Here is an 18,009-nt window from a genome sequence, read left to right as displayed (position 1 = left end):
TCTTACCAAAACACTATGAAATAGAAAAAGGAATATTATCCTTTTTTCCCCAAGGAGAAACTCAGGCTCAGCAAGATTAAGTAACTTGCTGAAGTTTACAAAGCGGAGCTGGGATTGAGACCTATGTGGGTTCCCAACACCAGGACTGGAGTTCTTTTCCCAAATAATGCTCACCACAGAAAGGAGTCAAGGACAAGAGCCCAACTGGTAAAGTAAAAATCTCTATGAAATACTCAAGAGTTAAGACACAAGAGCTGCTAAAGGAACTAAACTGGTTCCCTATGAATATGTAAGATGTGAAATTATAAGAGGCTCTAACTGAAGAGCAAGGAGATAAATCAGCTGACTTCTCAGACCTCTTCTGTTAATTTGTAATCTCAAGACTTTTCAGAATATTATTTGTCTTTTCTTAAAAGCTCTTACTTATCCTTCTCCTGATATGTCTTTTCATCAATTTTCAAAAAGAAAGATGAGTAGAGGGAAAAAAAATCTGGTAACTGTTGGAACCACTGCTGGTTTAAATTTAAAACATTTTATATACTATCGGTATATTCATTTCACCAGACTCAGCCTCATTCCTCACAGAGTTAAGCGTGTTGGGTATTTACTAACTTGCCTCACACATGGTATAACAAAAGATGACAGACATACATCCCATCTCCTGAACTCCTGTTTCATAAAATCCAGCATAGAATAGCCAGGTAATCTGAAAACAAACAACAACCAAAAAAACCCAAACATCATATTAAAACATGACTTGGAAGAAAGAGAACAAACACAAATCACTCACAAGGCAAAAAGTCACATTACAGTGACAAGTCCCTGCATCACCCACAGCAGACCTGCTTCACAGACATACACAGAGACACCCTAGTTAGAAAAACTTACTTTAAATTAGTTTAACTAAAAACTCTTCAAGAGAGACAATTTTGCCAACTTTGAAAAGATCCCATAATACACTTATTTAACTTTTATTTCCTTGTTATGTATTTTATACTTACAGGTATGTAAGGAAAAAAATCCTAGAAAATATTTCTAACAGAACATTATACAACTGCAGTGCAAAGTGGATTTAGATAGTTACAATGAATAGAGAAGCAAAGCACAAAATATATTAGGTATTATCACTTTCCAGTCTCTGCATTTCATCTTGTCCCACCTGTCCCAGGTGAGATAAAAGTTTGCTATAGGCCTCCCTGTTTAAGAAAAAAAGAAAAGGTAGAGATATTTATTAACTTTTCCATAATTTTCATTTAAGTATTTACAAATTCAGTCTACCTGAATGTCTGTCTACACACATGTGCACCCACACCCATACTCTATGATTAAAGTACTTTAATTCTTTTACAAACTTGGAACATGTGAATTCTCATGAGTGCTGCCTCCTCTAAAACAACCTCTTCAGGAACTACAGGTCTATTTCCATGGTGTTGCATTATTTTACACCATTCAGCAAAATTTGAAATTAGGTTGTAAGCCTATATGAAAAAAAGGCCCATTACTATTTTGACCCAAATCTGTATTATCTAGTAGGGTCACTCTTATTCACTGGATACGCATGATATAGTTGATTCAGTATATCAAGCATCCCTCAAAGGGTAGATGTGCCACCATGGATTTTATACAAAAACAAGACACCTGAGGCTCTCAAGTCGCCTTCCCAATAAGGAGCACTGAATGTGTTCTGAGCAACAGAGGCACTGCTGAAATACATAGCCTTTTTTTTTTTTTTTAATTATTAACCTATAATGTATTATTTGTTTCAGGGGTTCAGGTCTGTGATTTAACAGTCTTAAACAATTCATAGCGCTCACCATAGCATATACCCTCCCCAATGTCCATCACCCAGCCACCCTATCCCTTCGACCTCCCTCTCCTCCAGCAACCCTCAGTTTGTTTCCTGAGATTGTCTCTTATGGCTTGTCTCCCTCTCTGGTTTCATTTTGTTTCATTTATCCCTCCCTTCCCCTATGATCCTCTGCCAAATACACAGCTTTCTAAGGTGCTCACTTTGAAAAGAACAGTATGTGAATGGAAATGTCAATCACACTACAGAAATATTCATTAGCTCAAAGAACACACCCAAAATTTTTAGGAATGGGAAAATAAGCGATCTCCAGAAAATGAATCTAGATTTTTATAACCATTGCCCAAAAAATGTAATCAAATGATCCAAACATACCTTTGTGCAATATTTCTGCCAAGGCCCCATTTCCGCTCTGAATCCTTCAGAGACTGAGTGAGGGTAGAAAGCAAGTTGATAACAACCTGCTGGTCCAATGCTGCTACTGTTTCTAAAATGCCGTAAATCTGATAATCGTATCTCATACCATAATCCTGGATAAAATGCCTGGAAGTAAATCAAGTTACATAGGATTACTTCTGGGGAAGTTCCTTGGGCTGGTATCTATATGACAATCAACTGTAACCTGAATGCAAGAAAGATCATTTCACATAAGACAACCTTAAGAATCCAGATGCCCTATGAAGACAATTTATAGCACTTAAAAATAAGGACAGAAACGGCTTATTTCAGTGTGACCAGAATGATGGCACAGGTAGGAAAAGGGAAGAGCTGCAATCCCAGGACAGAGAAAAGAAGGAAAATCTAGTCCCAGGGACTTTGCTACTATTCTTTGTGGGTCAAAATCTGAGCAGTAAAGACATGGAAAAAGTGAGTCCAGTTTCTATATCTTAGTACTTCATATTTCTATATAAATCAAACAATATTTTTATGAGAAAAGCAAGTTATTCATAATATATTTTTATATTCCTTAAATGAACAGGCGACTTTAGAACCACAAAAAGCCTTTATAATAATAAGAAATGTATGTTTTAACCATATAATTTCCACTCTGTCCCCCAACAAAATAAGAATGAAGATTGCATGTTTGTTGTGTACAATTTATTAACAAGCATGCAATCTTCATTTGTATAAAATCCTTTCTCCCCTCTTAGGGTTTTATAGGGTTTTTTCTTTTTTTTCTTTTCTGGGGGGTTTTACGCTTCTTACAAACCCACCATTTATTTCATGTGATCACAATTTAAATAAGTTGTAACCAATGGACAAGTGCCAGTGATGTGATGAGAAACAAACTGAGGAATCAAAGATCCAACATAGAAGAAAATGGATCCGTGTTATTTATCACGGTAGTGCTAGGGCAGAGATATGTATGGTAAAAATGAACTGGTAGAAACTGTGAGACATATTTAAAAATACTGCTCTAACAGGAAGCACAAGATTCTAGAGGCGGCAAGGCAGGAAACGACAACAAAACACGAAACACAGGAAACACTCCTCCAGTTGCATTATTGTTCTTGGGAACCAACATCACATCTATCCTATACAGTGTATGCTTCACAGCTGAAATACAATGACGCCTTCTGGGTCTATAGTATCTAAAGCAGGTAAGAAAACCAGTGACATGTACTTCTACACTGGATCCTGAGTAACATGTTTAGCGGCTCTGAGGGCCTGTGTACCTGTCATCATGACCCACATCCCCCCATTTTGTCTCTTCAATACATGCAGGAATCTTCATCACCATTCTCAGGTGAGTTCAAGTCAGTTTGCTCATCTTCCTCTCTGGCACTTTTGTCTTTTTTAATAAAACAACACAATGTAACAAAACTATGGCGAAAAAATATAATAATTGAAATACTATAACAAGTAGTAGCACATTATGTTTTGGATAATTAGTTATTTGAAAAACATGTTGGCTGTCAAATGGCTGGCAGTAGTCCCCTTGGCAGTTGGCTTATTTTCCAGTTACCGAAACACAGAAGTCAGCTGGGCGGCGGGTTCTCCCTCTGACCCCACTTGGCAGGCTTTTACCATGAGCTGCAGGTTCTCTGTGGCCAGCCTTTTAACTAGGAGGAAAAATTACAGCATTACACACTGTGTCTGAATTGACCATCTGGATCCTCATTTTTATGAACACTCTTAATTTAGAAAAATATGTTGTTTTCTTAAAGTTTATACAGCCTTTTTGTTATTTTTCAAAATGAAATAGTTATGAGTTTTTGTTTTGTACTTGTGTATTTCCCTATCTCTTTAACTCCCATTCTAAGAAAATATAAAAATCTGAGTCTATTTTTTGCAAGCTGATAACTGAAAAAATACATATGAAGACAGATCTCCTAGAAAGAACCCATATTCAAAAACGTTTTATCATCCTAATCCTGCAAGCAGTTACTTATTGACAAAAGATAGCCTGTAATCATTCAGCTGAGTTACAGAGAAGCAGACTGACTTTTTTAAAACTCATGGGTATATTCCTCCCCCTAACAAATTAGAAACCACCAACAATTTACCTTCGTTCAAAATTAGTCAAAGACACACACACACACACACACACACACACACACACACAAATCAACTATTTGTGATGCTATCTTCCTTTCAAAAAAGACAGCAAAGTTACAAAAAGAACATTTGTATGTTTAAATATTTAATCAAGTCATTTAAAATTGTGCATTTCTCCATAAAAATGGAAAAAAATATCAAGAAGAAAAACAGAAAATTCAGTATGTTCTAAATGCTAATAAATTTTTGTAATGTTTTTGGCACATTAAATATAAGTAACTGGGGAGAAAGTGCTTTGTTTACAAATAAAAAATAATTCAGAAACTCTAATCCATTATAGCAGGAGAATAAAACAGGATACATATGAAGTTCAATTAATTAATATGTACTTAGTAATATTCTCAATGGCATGAGGATGGTGGATAAAGAAGATGGAGCATACTTATCTTTACTGAACAAATAATGCCTCATATTAAGATACAGTTCTGAAATCAGTAATAATTGGTTCTTCTTAAAAGAAATTTCCTTGAAAAACTCCAGAAGCTCTTTTGTGGGAGAAGTACTAGAATATCAAGAAATGGCCTTCATAAAGAATTAACAGTAAGCATTGGGTTTTTATTTTACAATAGTTTTATTGAGGTATAATTCACATATCATAAAAACCAATCTTTTAACGTGTACAATTCACTGATTTTTAGAAAATTCACAGAATTGAGAAGGCATCATCACTGCCTAATTTCAGAGTAATTTCATCACTTCCCCAAAAACCTTAACTTACTAACAGTCATTCTCTAATTTCTTCCTCCCCAGCTTCTGGCAACCACTAATCCATGTTTTGTCTCTATGGATTTGACTCTTCCGGAAATGTCTTATAAACAGAATCATACACCATGTGTTTTGTTTTGTTTTTTTTTAAGATTTTATTTGAGAGAGGATGTACGTTAGCAGGGGGAGGGGCAGAGGGAGAGAGAGAAGGAGAATGTCAAGCAGACTGGGCATTGAGCGTGATGCCTGACATGGAGCTCGATCTCATGACCCTGACATCATGACCTGAGCCAAAACTAAGAGACAGATTATCAACCAAGCCACCCAGGTACCCCTCCACACGGTTTTCTGTGACTGTCTTCTTTTTACTTAGCATACTGTTTTAAAGGTTTATCCATGTTGTAGAAGATATCAGTACTTTATTTCTTTTGAAGGCCAAATAATAATCCAATGTATAGATATATCCCACGTTGTTTATCCATTCATTGAGGGATGGACATCTGGGTTGTTTCCATTTGGAAGCGATTCTGAATCAAGCTGTTATGGATCAGTGTTACATGTTTTTTAAAGACAACTATTTGTCACCTTTATTTAATTGAACTGAACTTTTTAAAAAAAAATGGGAGTTTTTTTTAGTTTTTCTTTACATTAACAGCTTTATTGTCATATAATTCACATTCTGTACAATTCACCCATTTAACATGTACAATTCTGTGATTTTAGTATAGTCACAGAATTGTGGAACCATCACTAAAACCAATTTTAGAGTATTTTCTTTACTTTGAAAAGAAACCTGATAGTCTTTAGCTATCACTCCTTATTTTCTTATACACCCTAAAAGCAACCCCAAATCGACTTTTCATCTCTACAGATTTCATATTCTGGACTTTTTATATAAATGGCATCGTATAATATGTGGTCTTTTGTAACTGGCTTCTTTCACCTAGAATAATGTTTTCAAAGTTCATTCATGTTGTGTAGCATGTAGCAATCCTTAATTCCTTTTTATGGCCAAATAATATTCCACTGTATGGATATATCACATTTAAAAAAATCTGTCAGCTGATGGACAGTTTACCTTTTGGCTACTATGAATAATACTGCTATAAACACAAATTTCTGTGTGTACTTATGTTTTCATTAATGTTGGGTATGTATCTAGGAGGAACACTGCTAGATCACAAAGTAACTCTGTTTAATTATCTGAGGAATGACCAGACTATTTTCCCAAGTGTCTATACTATTTTACATTTCCAATAACAGTAACTGAGGATTCTGATTTCTCCATGTTTTTGACAAACGTTGTTATTATTATCTGACTTTTCCATAATAGCCAACCTAGTGAGTATGAAGTGGTATCTCATATCTCATGTGGTTTTGATTTGCATTTGCATTTCCCTGATGACTAAGGATGTTGAGCACCTTTTCAGGTGCTTATAAGACATCTGTTTCATTCTTTGGAGAAATGACTATTCAAATTCTTTGCCTATTTTTAATTTTTTTTTTAATTTACTGAATTATAATAGTTTATATATTGCAGGTACAACTTCCTTAACATATAAATGATTTACAAATATATTCTTCCATTCTGTGGGTTTTTACTCTCTTGATTGTCCTTTAAAGCACAAAAGTTTTAAATTTGGATTAGTATAATTTATCTCTCTCTCTTGCCTTATGCTTTTGTTGGTGTATTGAAGAAGTCATTGACAAATCCATGGTCATGAAGATTTACTACTATGCCTTTTTCTACGAGTTTTATAGTTTTATCTCAGACATTTAGATCTATGATGTACTTTGAGTTAATTTTTGCATACGGTGTGAAGTAAAGGTATAACTTCATTCCCTTGCATGTGGATATCCATTTGACCTGGCATAATTTGTTGAAATACTATTTTCTCACCACTGAATCATCTTGGCACCCTTGTCAAAAAAAAGTCCATTGACCAGACATATGGGTTTATTTCTGGACTCTCAATTCTAATCCATTGACCTATGTCTTCCTGCCAGTACCACCTACTGTCTTGATTACAGTTGCTTTGTACTAAAGTTTTGAAATTGGAAAGTGTGTCTTCCAACTTTGTTCTTCTTCTTTTTTTAAAGACTTATTTATTTGAGAGAGAGAGCATAAGCTGGGATAGGGGGAGAGGTAGAGGGGGAGAATCTCAAACAGATTCCTTGCTGAGCACAGAGCCCAATATAGGATTTGATCTCCTGATCCTGAGATCATGACCTGAGCCAAAACCAAGTGTCAGATGCTCAACCAAATGGGCGACCCAGGGCACCCCTGTGCTTTTTCAAGATTGGTTTGGCTCTTCTGGAGTTACACTGCATTTGTAGATCAGTTTAGGGAGTGGCACTACCTTAACAATATTACTTCCGATCCATGAAATGGAATGTTTTCCCATTTATTTAGATATTCTCTAATTTCTTTCAATAAAGTTTGGTAGTTCTCAGATCTTAAGGTTATATTTCTCTTTTTTAAAATGTATTCCCCTACTTGAGTTTTTAAAAAAATGCGATCATAAAATGGAATCGTTTTCTTTTTTTTTTTTTTTAAGAATTTATTTGTTTATTTGACAGACGGAGATCACAGAGAAGCAGGCAGAGAGAGAGGAGGAAGCAGGCTCCCTGCTGAGCAGAGAGCCCGATGCGGGGCTCCATCCCAGGACCCTGGGATCATGACCTGAGCCGAAGGCAGAGGCTTTAACCCACTGAGCCACCCAGGCGCCCCTGGAATCGTTTTCTTAATTTCGTTTTCAGATTTTCATTAAAAGTATATAGAAATGCAAAAAAAAAAAAGTATATAGAAATGCAATGTCTTGTTTTTGTATCCTGTAACCTTGCTGCATTTATTAGTTCTAATACCTTTTATTGGAGTGCTTAGGATTTTGTATATACAGGATTGGATCATCTACAGATAGGGATAGTTTTACTTCCTTTTCAATCTAGATATCTTTTAATTAATTTTCCTGTCCTGAGTAGGACTTCTAGTACCATGCTGGATAGAAGTGGCAAGAGTGGACATCCTTGTCCTGTTGCTAATCTTAGGGGAAAAGCATCTAAGCTTTCACCATTAACTATGATGCTAGCTATAGAATTTTCGTAGATGACCTTCATCAGACTGAATCATTTCTCTATTCCCAGTGTGTCATTACGTAATGTTCCTCTTTATTCTTGATAATTCTACTTGTTCTGAAGTCTCTTTTGTTTGAAATTAATATTAGCCTCTACAGCTTTGTTTTGAACTGTGCTACCATTTTTCTTATCCCTTTACTTTTATCTGTGTCTTCATATTTGAAGTAGGTTTCTTGTGGGTAACATACAGTTGGGCTTTGTTTTTTATCCACTGTCAGTCTCAGTCATTTAACTGGCGTATGTAAAGCATTCACATTTAAAGCGATTACTGATATTGCTAGATTAACAACTACCATACATGTAACTTTTCTGTTCATTGCACCTGCTCTATTTTTCTAATCATCTGCTTTTTGTCTGCTTTCTCCAAAGGTTTTGTTTGGTTTTGTTTTGTTTAAGTAGACTCCACACACAGTGTGGAGCCCAATGTTGGGCTTGAACTCATGACCCTGATAAGGGTCAGTCTGTTCAGATTTGTTTTCTTGTTGTGAGGGTAGGAGTGACGACTTTCAAGCTCTTTACCTGTTGAAGTGGAAACCCAAAATCCTCTCAACTAATACCACTGAACTGTCTTTTTCTCCCTTCATTTCTCTTGTTTTTTTCTTCATTTATCTTGGTACTCTCTTGTCAGATGCAATTTTAGAGTCATTAAACATAGCAACCCCTCTATTATCACTATAAAACACCTCTATTTCTAGTTAACGATTTTTTGGTCTACTGTCTATTTTGTCTGATATTAGTATAGCTATTCCAGCTTTCTATGGCTATAGCTTGCAGGATGTATTTTTTCTTTCCTTTTACTATTTTAATCTTTGAATCTAAAGTGTTTCCCTCATAGAGAATATAGTTCAATCTTTTTATTTTGATCCATTCCAGTGATCTCTACTTTCGATTAGTTTGTTCAGTCCTTTTAAAACTATTGTTACTGTTGTTATTAGATGGATTTACATCATTTTACCTTTTGTTTTCTAAATGTCTTGTTTTTTTCCTCTCATCTCCTTTACTGCTTTTGTTTTGCATTATGTGCATATTTTAAAACACAGCATTTTATTTTCTTAAATGATTTTTCATTGGTTTTGAGTTATTTTCTTAGGAGTTGCTCTAGGTTTACTGTGTACATCTTATCAGAGTTTCAGATTTATATGAATTTAATTCCAGTGAAATACAGAAACATTATTCTTACATAACCTTTACCTTTCCCATGCTATTGTTTTTATACATATTACCTTTGCAAATGTTACAAACCCAACAATACTTAGTTATTTTTATTTTATATAATTTTATGTCTTTCAAAGAAGCTAAAGAAAAAGAGAAGTAAGGAGAGCAAGTATGTATTTTTGCTTTCATGACACTAACCTTACTGATCATTTCTGGTTCTCTCATAATTGTTCTTATCTAGCTGAGTTAATATCTGGAGTCATTTCCTTAGCCCAATACAGCTCTGCTCCCACCACCTCCTTTGTACCGATATTGATAAATATATTGCATATCTATGTTATAGGCCCAATAATACATTATGTACATAATGTTTTTTTTATATATCATTTTATACAGCTGCTTTTTAAAGCCATCAAGAGAATAAACATAAAGAAATATATATTTATGCTGTCTTTTACAATTACATAATTGCCTTACTGGTTTTCTTTGTTTGTCTTGTGTGGGGTCACTTGTCTTCAGCTCTGAAGAATTTCCTTTTTTATAAGGCTGGTCCACTAACAACAAATTCTCTCAGTGATTATGTGGCAATATTTTTTGTTTTTTGTTTTTCTGGCAATGGTTTTATTTTATCTTCACTTCTGAAAGGTAGCAGTTTTGCAGAATAGAGGATTTGTGGTTCACAGCTTTTTCTTTGATCACTAAGTATTACCCCACTGCTGTTGGCTTGCATTAATTCTGCTGAGAAGTTTTTTGCTGACCTATCTGGGGTTCTGTGGTAAGCGATGAGTCATCTTTCTCTTGATGTCTTAAAGATTTTCTCCTTGCCTTGGCCTTCAGCATTTTTACCATGATGCATCTCACTGGGGAAATTTTTGGGTTTATCCTATTTGGAATTAGCTGAGCTTCCTGAATGTATAGGCTACTGTTTGTTAATAAATTTGGGAAGTTTTCAGCCATTATTTCTTCAAATATTTTTCTGCTCTTTCCTGCCCTCTTCTGGCATTATATGTATTATGGTGCACTTAACTGTATCCCACATTTCTCTAAAGCTCTGTACATTTTTCTTCTTTTTTTTTTTTTGAGACTGCATAATCTCTAGTCATCTATTTTCAAGTTTGTTAATTCTTTCTTCTGCTAATTCAAATCCATTCATGAGCCCCTCTAGTGAACTTTTCAGTTTAGCTTATGTACTTTTTAACTTCCTAATCTCCATTTGGTTCTTTTTCATAATTTCTGTCTCTTTCCTGATATTCTTTATTTGATGTGACAATATCATCAGACCTTCCTTTATCTTGTTAATCACGCTTTCCTCGAGTTCTCTGAACATACTTATAACGGCTACTCTGAAGTTTTTGCCTATTAAATCTAGGATCTGATTGCTCTGACAGTTTCTGTTGCCTGCTTTTTTCCCATTATATGGATCATACCTCTGTTTCTCTGCATGTCTTGTAATTTTTTGTTGTTGAAAGTTGGGCATTTTTAAATGAAGGCTATTCCCTCCAACTCCCCGTGAAGTCTCTCACCTTGCCCTAAGCTGGTACAACCTTGGATAGACCCAGAGTCTCCATTCTAAGACAGTGATTTTGACAAGGCTCCCTTTGTCCTGTTTTCCGATCACACCCAGCTGTGACTCGCTACTAATCAAAGCTGATGACTTTATTGTCTTTTATAATGTCCAGGGTTATAAACTGTATTACAGACTATCTAATCAAGTTCAGGCTTTTCTAAAAGGGCAATTTCTGTGGGCAGTATTTGAGATTTGTTCTGATCCAAGGGCTCTTTTCAGCTGTCTCTTTCACCATTCTCTCAGCAAACTAGACTGTCTACAGAGTAGCCTCTATATTCAATGACTCTATTATATTCTCCTACCTACTGTCTATCACCACAAACTCCACTGTATTTGACGGCACCCTTAGGCTTGAACTTTTTCACACTGATTTGCAAATGAAGTCGGTTCCTTTGGGAGAGATTCAGGGGTTTTCTGCTCTATGGTCTGCTTCTCCTCCCTCTGCCTCTATCAGGCAAAATCTCAGAAGCATGGCTCTGGTGCTGGGGAAAGGGCCAATGGTGCCCAATGAAGGACATACCCATACAAGCGCTGGGTACTTGTGGAAGGAGAGGCAGTAGCCCCAGGCATCCTTAACTTGCTTCCCTTGCCAGGGAATTCATACCTTTAAGCTGTGGCAAGGATGACTGGTACCCCAGTATTCTCAGTGGTGTTAACTCTGTGTACTACATGCATCCGACTAGTGGGGGCTGAGGGAAAGAACGGAGCCCCCACTTCTCAGCCACACTTGCCTGGAATATAACCTCAGCGTCAGGTAGCATGGGGGCAGGATGAGAAATATTGACCTCTCACAGGATGATAGCCCTCCTACTGGGAGCTGGGCAGACAGAAAGCCCTAGATTCTTAGATCTACCAGTCTGAAGTTAGAGTTTCTGTCTTACTGAGCTGGGAGAAGTAAAGAAGGAAGTAGTCTTGGTTCAAATACCATAGACTCCTGCTGCTTTACCAAGTTTTAGTACATTTTCTTAAATAAATGTTTCTCCATTTGTTATATACCCTTAGGACTATTTTCAGAGAATTTATAAGTTTTTTTTTTTTAGTAATTTCTACCAGTTTTGCTGGGGAGTAGGTCAGCAGAGCTCCTGACGTTATCATGCCAGAAGTGGAATTCTTTTAAGTTCTTGAGTACAGGTTTTTGAGTGGATGGTATATTTAAAACGCTCTTGGGCATATACCTAGGAGTGGCCTTGTGGAGTCATTTAGCAACACTAACTCTCTGTGATTTTACAAATTATTCCTTTAAACATTGAGACTACAAGGAGAGCAAGAATTACTTTAAACATTAAGACTACAAGGAGAGCAAGAATACAAGGAGAGCTACAAGGAGAACAAAAATCTCAGCCACACACACAAATCTGTGTTTAATATTGCTTCCTCAGCTAATGAAGACAGCAATGCAGAGATAGGCAATTCGGCATCCTACCCATCTGGAACATGTGATGCACTCACCGGCTAGGTGTGAGCAGCCAAATTCACCTTCCGCACCCTGGCTTCCTTCCTGATAAATATCACTATCACCAAAACAAGAGGCTAGCTAAAATTTCATACTGTCTGTCTCAACAAATTTTGTCTTGTACACCACAACAGGCCTTCACTGAAAGGATGCGTAAGTTTTTGATGAGGACAAAATTTCTAAAGAAGACTCGGGGGTCCATCTGGGTATTTCTTAATACAGAAATGCTACTATCAGGTAAGGCCATTCTATATTAACTCACAACATTTTTTTTGTAAAATCAAACTTGGGAGCAGGGGAAAAAACCAGAACATTTTAATTATTAAAATAAATATAGAGTTAAATAAAATATGCATAAATTTTGAGCTAAAACAGAAAATTTCAAAGACCTATTTGAGCTTTCAGCTACCACTTTGGGCTCTGCCCTCAGATTCTTCAGGATACACACTGAACTCACTTATCACAGCAGTTAGATGTACTTAGGTAGAAGCATTTGAGGAGCCCTGCCCTGAACAATCACATTATAATGATAACACGCACACACTTACACACACAGCCTCCTATTTACATTAAAAACTCCTTCAGGATAGAACTATGGCTACTATTCTGCATATTCTCAATAAGCTTATTAAAGCATGCTACTCACAGTAGGGATGGAATAAATGATATTTTAAAGTGATCTCTAGCAGTAAGGCTGATGAGACTGAAAACAAAAGGATGAGGATCAAAGGATCCTTACAGGTTTGCCTGTGAAATCAGCTTAGATTTTCTGGCAGAAACCTGAACAGAAGAACTTACGCTGACCCCTCACCACATGATATGTGAGAAGTTGATTTAATACTGCAGTCAGATTAAACAAATACTCTTTAAAAGGTTAACAAGTCTAATCAGAGAAGAAGCCCTTAAATAAACTGTTTGCCTTGGGGGAAAAAAACAAAACAGAAGTAAACTACGCTGAAACATGTCGGTTTTTAACCATTTTATCATGCTCAACCTCAGCTATCCGCTGGAGTTTGTTTTTTAGCCACAATGTATAGAAACCAATATCACATAAAGAAAAGTACGACAAACACAGATTCAAACTAACCTTGGGGTTCACTGACCAACACCAAGCATTTTAAGACACCAGGGAGGAGCAGTTCAACCTCAGAAATGTCTACATTCGTTTCTTGGAAAAGCTGCAGGATGAAGGCCAGAATAGATGCTAAGCGAGGAGGGAGCAAAGACCCTTTAAACTCAAAGTAGGACTTCCTAAAAAGAAGCACAATTTTGTTTTTTCTTCTGGTTAAAGTTTTATTGAGCAGAAACACATGTCATACACTTTAAAGATACCAAGAAATTTTAACCCCCAAATTAATAAAGAACAATTTTAAAAAAATGTGTATTTTACCATGTTATCCTCAAACATAAAAAGTTAGGAGCAACGATTGCACAACCTTGCTGTATTTTAAGGGCCAAAAAAGAATACAGACATGAACTAAATTTTAAAAACCTGATCTTTAAATGAACTTAATCAAAACCCAAACAAAAACCTAATTGTTAATTTGTTTTTTTCCTTTCTAATATAAGCCCGATTTCCTCGATCAGCTCCTCAACAATGCAACATTTTCTTTAATGTCAAATTTGCATAAAGAAATCTCTCCTCACATTTATTTATTTAGGGATTTGGGAAGGGTCTTATTTTTCCAAATCAATAAGATGACTGTCCTAGGAATTAGCTTCCCATTTCAGCTCTACCTCTTTCCTTCTTTTAGGAGGTAAAAAAAAAAAATCAGAGGTAATTTAGTATTTAATATTTTCTCTCAAAGCAAAACAAATTTTAGCATTATAAGTCAACAGATCATAAAGATAAATTTATCTTACTCATTTTTATATCTCTACCTCTTAAGCATGTGTTGGCTTATAATAGGTATTTAGTGTACATTTAAGTGAATAAATGAAAGTGGAAATTGCTCAGTTTCTAAAAGGTCTAGACAACATGAAAAATTGTCAAATACAGCTGAATCTAAGTCAGACATCCATATGTATTTGCAAAGCAATAAAATTTGCCAAAATGAGCCATGGAAATCACTAAGGATTATAGAGTCTTTTTTTTTTTTTTTTTAAGATTTATATATATATATATTTCTTAGAGTGAGCACAGGCAGACAGAGTGGCAGGCAAAGCAGAGGGAGAAGCAGGCCCGATGCGGGACTCGATCCCAGGACGCTGGGATCATGACCTGAGCCGAAGGCAGCCACTTAACCAACTGAGCCACCCAAGTGTCCCAAGGATTATAAAGTTTTAAAGGGCAGGAACTATGTCTTCACCATCATTTCTACTCCCTACAGTGGCTTCCAAAAATTCCATATCAGTGCATGCATTCAATCTTTGAGGACAAAGGTTTTGTCTTTTTTGTTCACTGTTGAATCCCTAGACTAAACATTTATGTACACCTACAGTATACTAGGTACAAGTATAAGAATGGAAAGGTAAACACGGTCTCTGAAGGCAAGGGGCTCATTGTCTAGTGGAAAATTTGGACAAGCAAAAAAATAAAATAAAAAGGTTATTATAATATAATGTGATAGGTGCTTTGAAAATAACCCGGGAATTCTCAGAGATTCAGAGTAAGGGGCCTCAACAAAGACGCGGGGAACTGCAGGAGTAGAGGAGGATGGAGGGATATTGTGGGTTTGGTTGCAGATCACCATGATAAAGCGAATGTCACAATAAAGTGACATGAAGTTTTTGGTTTCTCTGTGCATAGAAAACCTATGTTTATGCTGTACTGTAGTCTAGTAAGTGTGCAATAGCATGATGTCTGAAAAGACAATCTATATACCTTAACTTAAAAATACTTTATTACTAAAAAAACCTGCTAACCATCATCTGAGCTTTCAGCCAACTGTAATCACTGATCACAGATCACCATAACCAACAGTAACAAAAAAGTTTAGAATATTGTGAGAACTACCAAAATGTTAACACAAAGACATGAAGTGAAAAATAATGTTGGAAAAATGGTGCCAACAGACTTGCTGGATGCAGAGGGGTCGCAAACCTTCAATTTGTAAAAAACAGTGTCTGTGAAGTACCATAAAACAAGGTATGCCTGTATATCACCACAGCATCTTCAAGTTTATAAAACAAATTTCATAGGAAGCTAAATACTCCATGAAGACAAAGAAATAGTTTTTATTACTGAATCTTCTGCTGCAGTTAAAAGCTAACAGAGAACCCAAGAGGTTTCATTTATGCATCTAATAATAAAATGAAGTCATTAAGACGGGAGACTAACAAAACAGGACTTCTTAGTGCTTTCTTATTCAGATTCACATTCATTTTTTTACTTACTCTCTTTTTAAAAATATAAATAATGGGGGCTCCTTGGGGGCTCAGTTGGTTAAGCAACTGCCTTCGGCTCGGGTCGTGATCCTGGAGTCCTGGGATCGAGTCCCGAATCAGGCTCCCAGCAACCTGGGGAATCTGCTTCTCCCTCTGACCTCCCCTCTCATGCTCTCTCACTCTGTCTCTCTCAAATAAATAAATAAATAATTTAAAAAAAGAATAGAAATATGTTTTCTATAGTAGAAAATACACTTACTGTTTATCTGGTAAGAACTAAGAAAATATGTACCTTTAGGCCATATATAAGGAAAGTAACAGCTATATAGAGAGAACAAGCTATTTAAAAGAGCACTGGGGCACCTGGGTGGCTCATTGGGTTAAGGCCTCTGCCTTCGGCTTGGGTCATGATCCCAGGGTGCTGGGATCGAGCCCCGCATCGGGCTCTCTGCTCAGCAGGGAGCCTGCTTCCTCCTCTCTCTGCCTGCCTCTCCGCCTACTTGTGATCTCTGTCAAATGAATAAATAACATCTTAAAAAAAAAAATTAAAAAAAATTAAAAGAGCACTGACTCAGGCTGCCATGAGCAAAAGTCATTTTAGTAAGTTCTTAGATAATGTTTCTCAGCAAAAATGAAAGTTTCCAAACTACCAGCATCCTAAGGGTTGCCAATACTTTGGGGATGCTTTGTTACTTTTTAATAAAGATTAGTACATTGTAAATACCACTTGTTTTTTTTTTTTTAAAGATTTTATTTATTTTATTTGTCAGAGAGAGTGAGCACAGGCAGACAGAGTGGCAGGCAGAGGCAGAGGGAGAAGCAGGCTCCCCGCTCAGCAGGGAGCCTGATGTGGGACTCGATGCCAGGACGCTGGGATCATGACCTGAGCCGAAGGCAGCCGCCCAACCAACTGAGCCACCCAGGCGTCCCAATACCACTTGTTTTTAATATTTAGATGTACCTTATGACTTGTACGATGCATTTCTTTAGAGGTGTTATCGCTGGAACAGAAGCAGAGTTTCTCAGTGCCAACAAAACAGGGTGTTGTCCGAGACCTAAGCCATGCGGTAAAGCTGGAAGAAACCGCCCAATGTACTGCTCAATAACACTCCCTAGCAATTGGTTCAGATAGGTATTTGGATTTTGGGACTGACCACACACGATACATATGCCCTATAGGAGTAAAAAGAAAAGAAATAGTAAAAGGCAAAGCTAAAAATATATATATATATATATATATATATATATATATATATATATATTGAACTTATTAGTCCCTAGTATTAACATTCATGTCAGAATGTGTTACCCACAATCCACAAAGACATGGCCTGACATCAACAGGTGATGTTAATATGAGGCTCAGGGAGTTGCTGAGTATGGGTGAGATCTATGCTGTGATATCTAACCAAACATGTGTGCCTTTGGGGTGTACGCAAATGAAGTAGGGGAGAAGTACAAGAGAACAAAGGAAGCTTCCTTCTTCCTCTCATACCCAGAGAACATGACCACCACACTCATCAACTACATTTATGTGTAATTTCAAAGTAATAAAATACATTTTTAAGTCATTTTTTTTTTTAATGTGGGTACTGGTCATTTACTTGAGTGACACTACGGAATTTATACTAAAAAATATTCCATGGTGAGAAATGTGATATGTTAAAAGAAAATTGACATAAGGAGAGAAATACAGAAGAGTACAACTCTGATTAATGACTATTTTAAGAGTTTCATATGTCATGCACTGTGCCATGTGCTTTATATCCTTTATTTCATTTAAATTTCTTAAAAAGACCAATGAGTTGGTATTATCACATCTCTGATTTTATAGCTGGGGAAACCGAGGTTTAGAAAAGTTAAGAGATCTGTTGATTTAATCCCTTCTATTTGTATAGAAATTAACAAAATTAACAAAATAATTCCATGTGGATTACAGTATTTGATACTTAGAAACAATGAAACCAATACCCTGAGAAACAGAATTTTTTTTCTGCCAACGTTACTAAATACTGCATATTACTAAAATATAGACAATCACCAACACAATGACAAATCATGTGCTAAAAGTTCATCTATAATTTGGTACTTTGTGATTAGCAATGTGTTTTCCTAGAGAAATAAGTAGAAATGTTTATGTCAGGTGCCTGGTTGGCTCAGTGGGTTAAAGCCTTTGCCTTCGGCTCAGGTCATGATCCCAGGATTATGGGATCGAGCCTCACATCAGGCTCTCTGCTCAGCAGGGAGCCTGCTGCCCTTCCCCTCTCTCTCTCTGTCTGCCTCTCTGCCTACTTGCGATCT

General features: G+C 36.4%; 1 protein-coding gene across 1 annotated transcript in view; it reads right to left on the bottom strand.

Annotated features, from left to right (window-relative positions):
* Positions 1-1,049: 1,049 nt before the first annotated feature.
* Positions 1,050-18,009, bottom strand: part of LOC111158269 (MMS22 like, DNA repair protein) — a 122,129-nt gene continuing 105,169 nt past the window's right edge. The window contains exons 21-25 of the mRNA XM_022520191.1: positions 16,670-16,881; positions 13,469-13,632; positions 3,774-3,870; positions 2,183-2,350; positions 1,050-1,196 (exon numbers count right to left, since the gene is read on the bottom strand). Of these exons, the coding sequence (XP_022375899.1) occupies positions 1,115-1,196; positions 2,183-2,350; positions 3,774-3,870; positions 13,469-13,632; positions 16,670-16,881 (723 nt within the window). The 3' untranslated portion in view covers positions 1,050-1,114. The remainder of the gene's footprint in view (positions 1,197-2,182; positions 2,351-3,773; positions 3,871-13,468; positions 13,633-16,669; positions 16,882-18,009) is intronic.

The sequence above is a fragment of the Enhydra lutris genome, unplaced genomic scaffold (genome assembly GCF_002288905.1).
Source record: "Enhydra lutris kenyoni isolate GAN:26980312 unplaced genomic scaffold, ASM228890v2 scaffoldscaffold58, whole genome shotgun sequence".
In the NCBI taxonomy this organism is placed as follows: Eukaryota; Metazoa; Chordata; class Mammalia; order Carnivora; family Mustelidae; genus Enhydra; species Enhydra lutris.
Note: the sequence above shows the minus strand (reverse complement) of the source record. Positions and strands in the feature narration are given on the sequence as shown.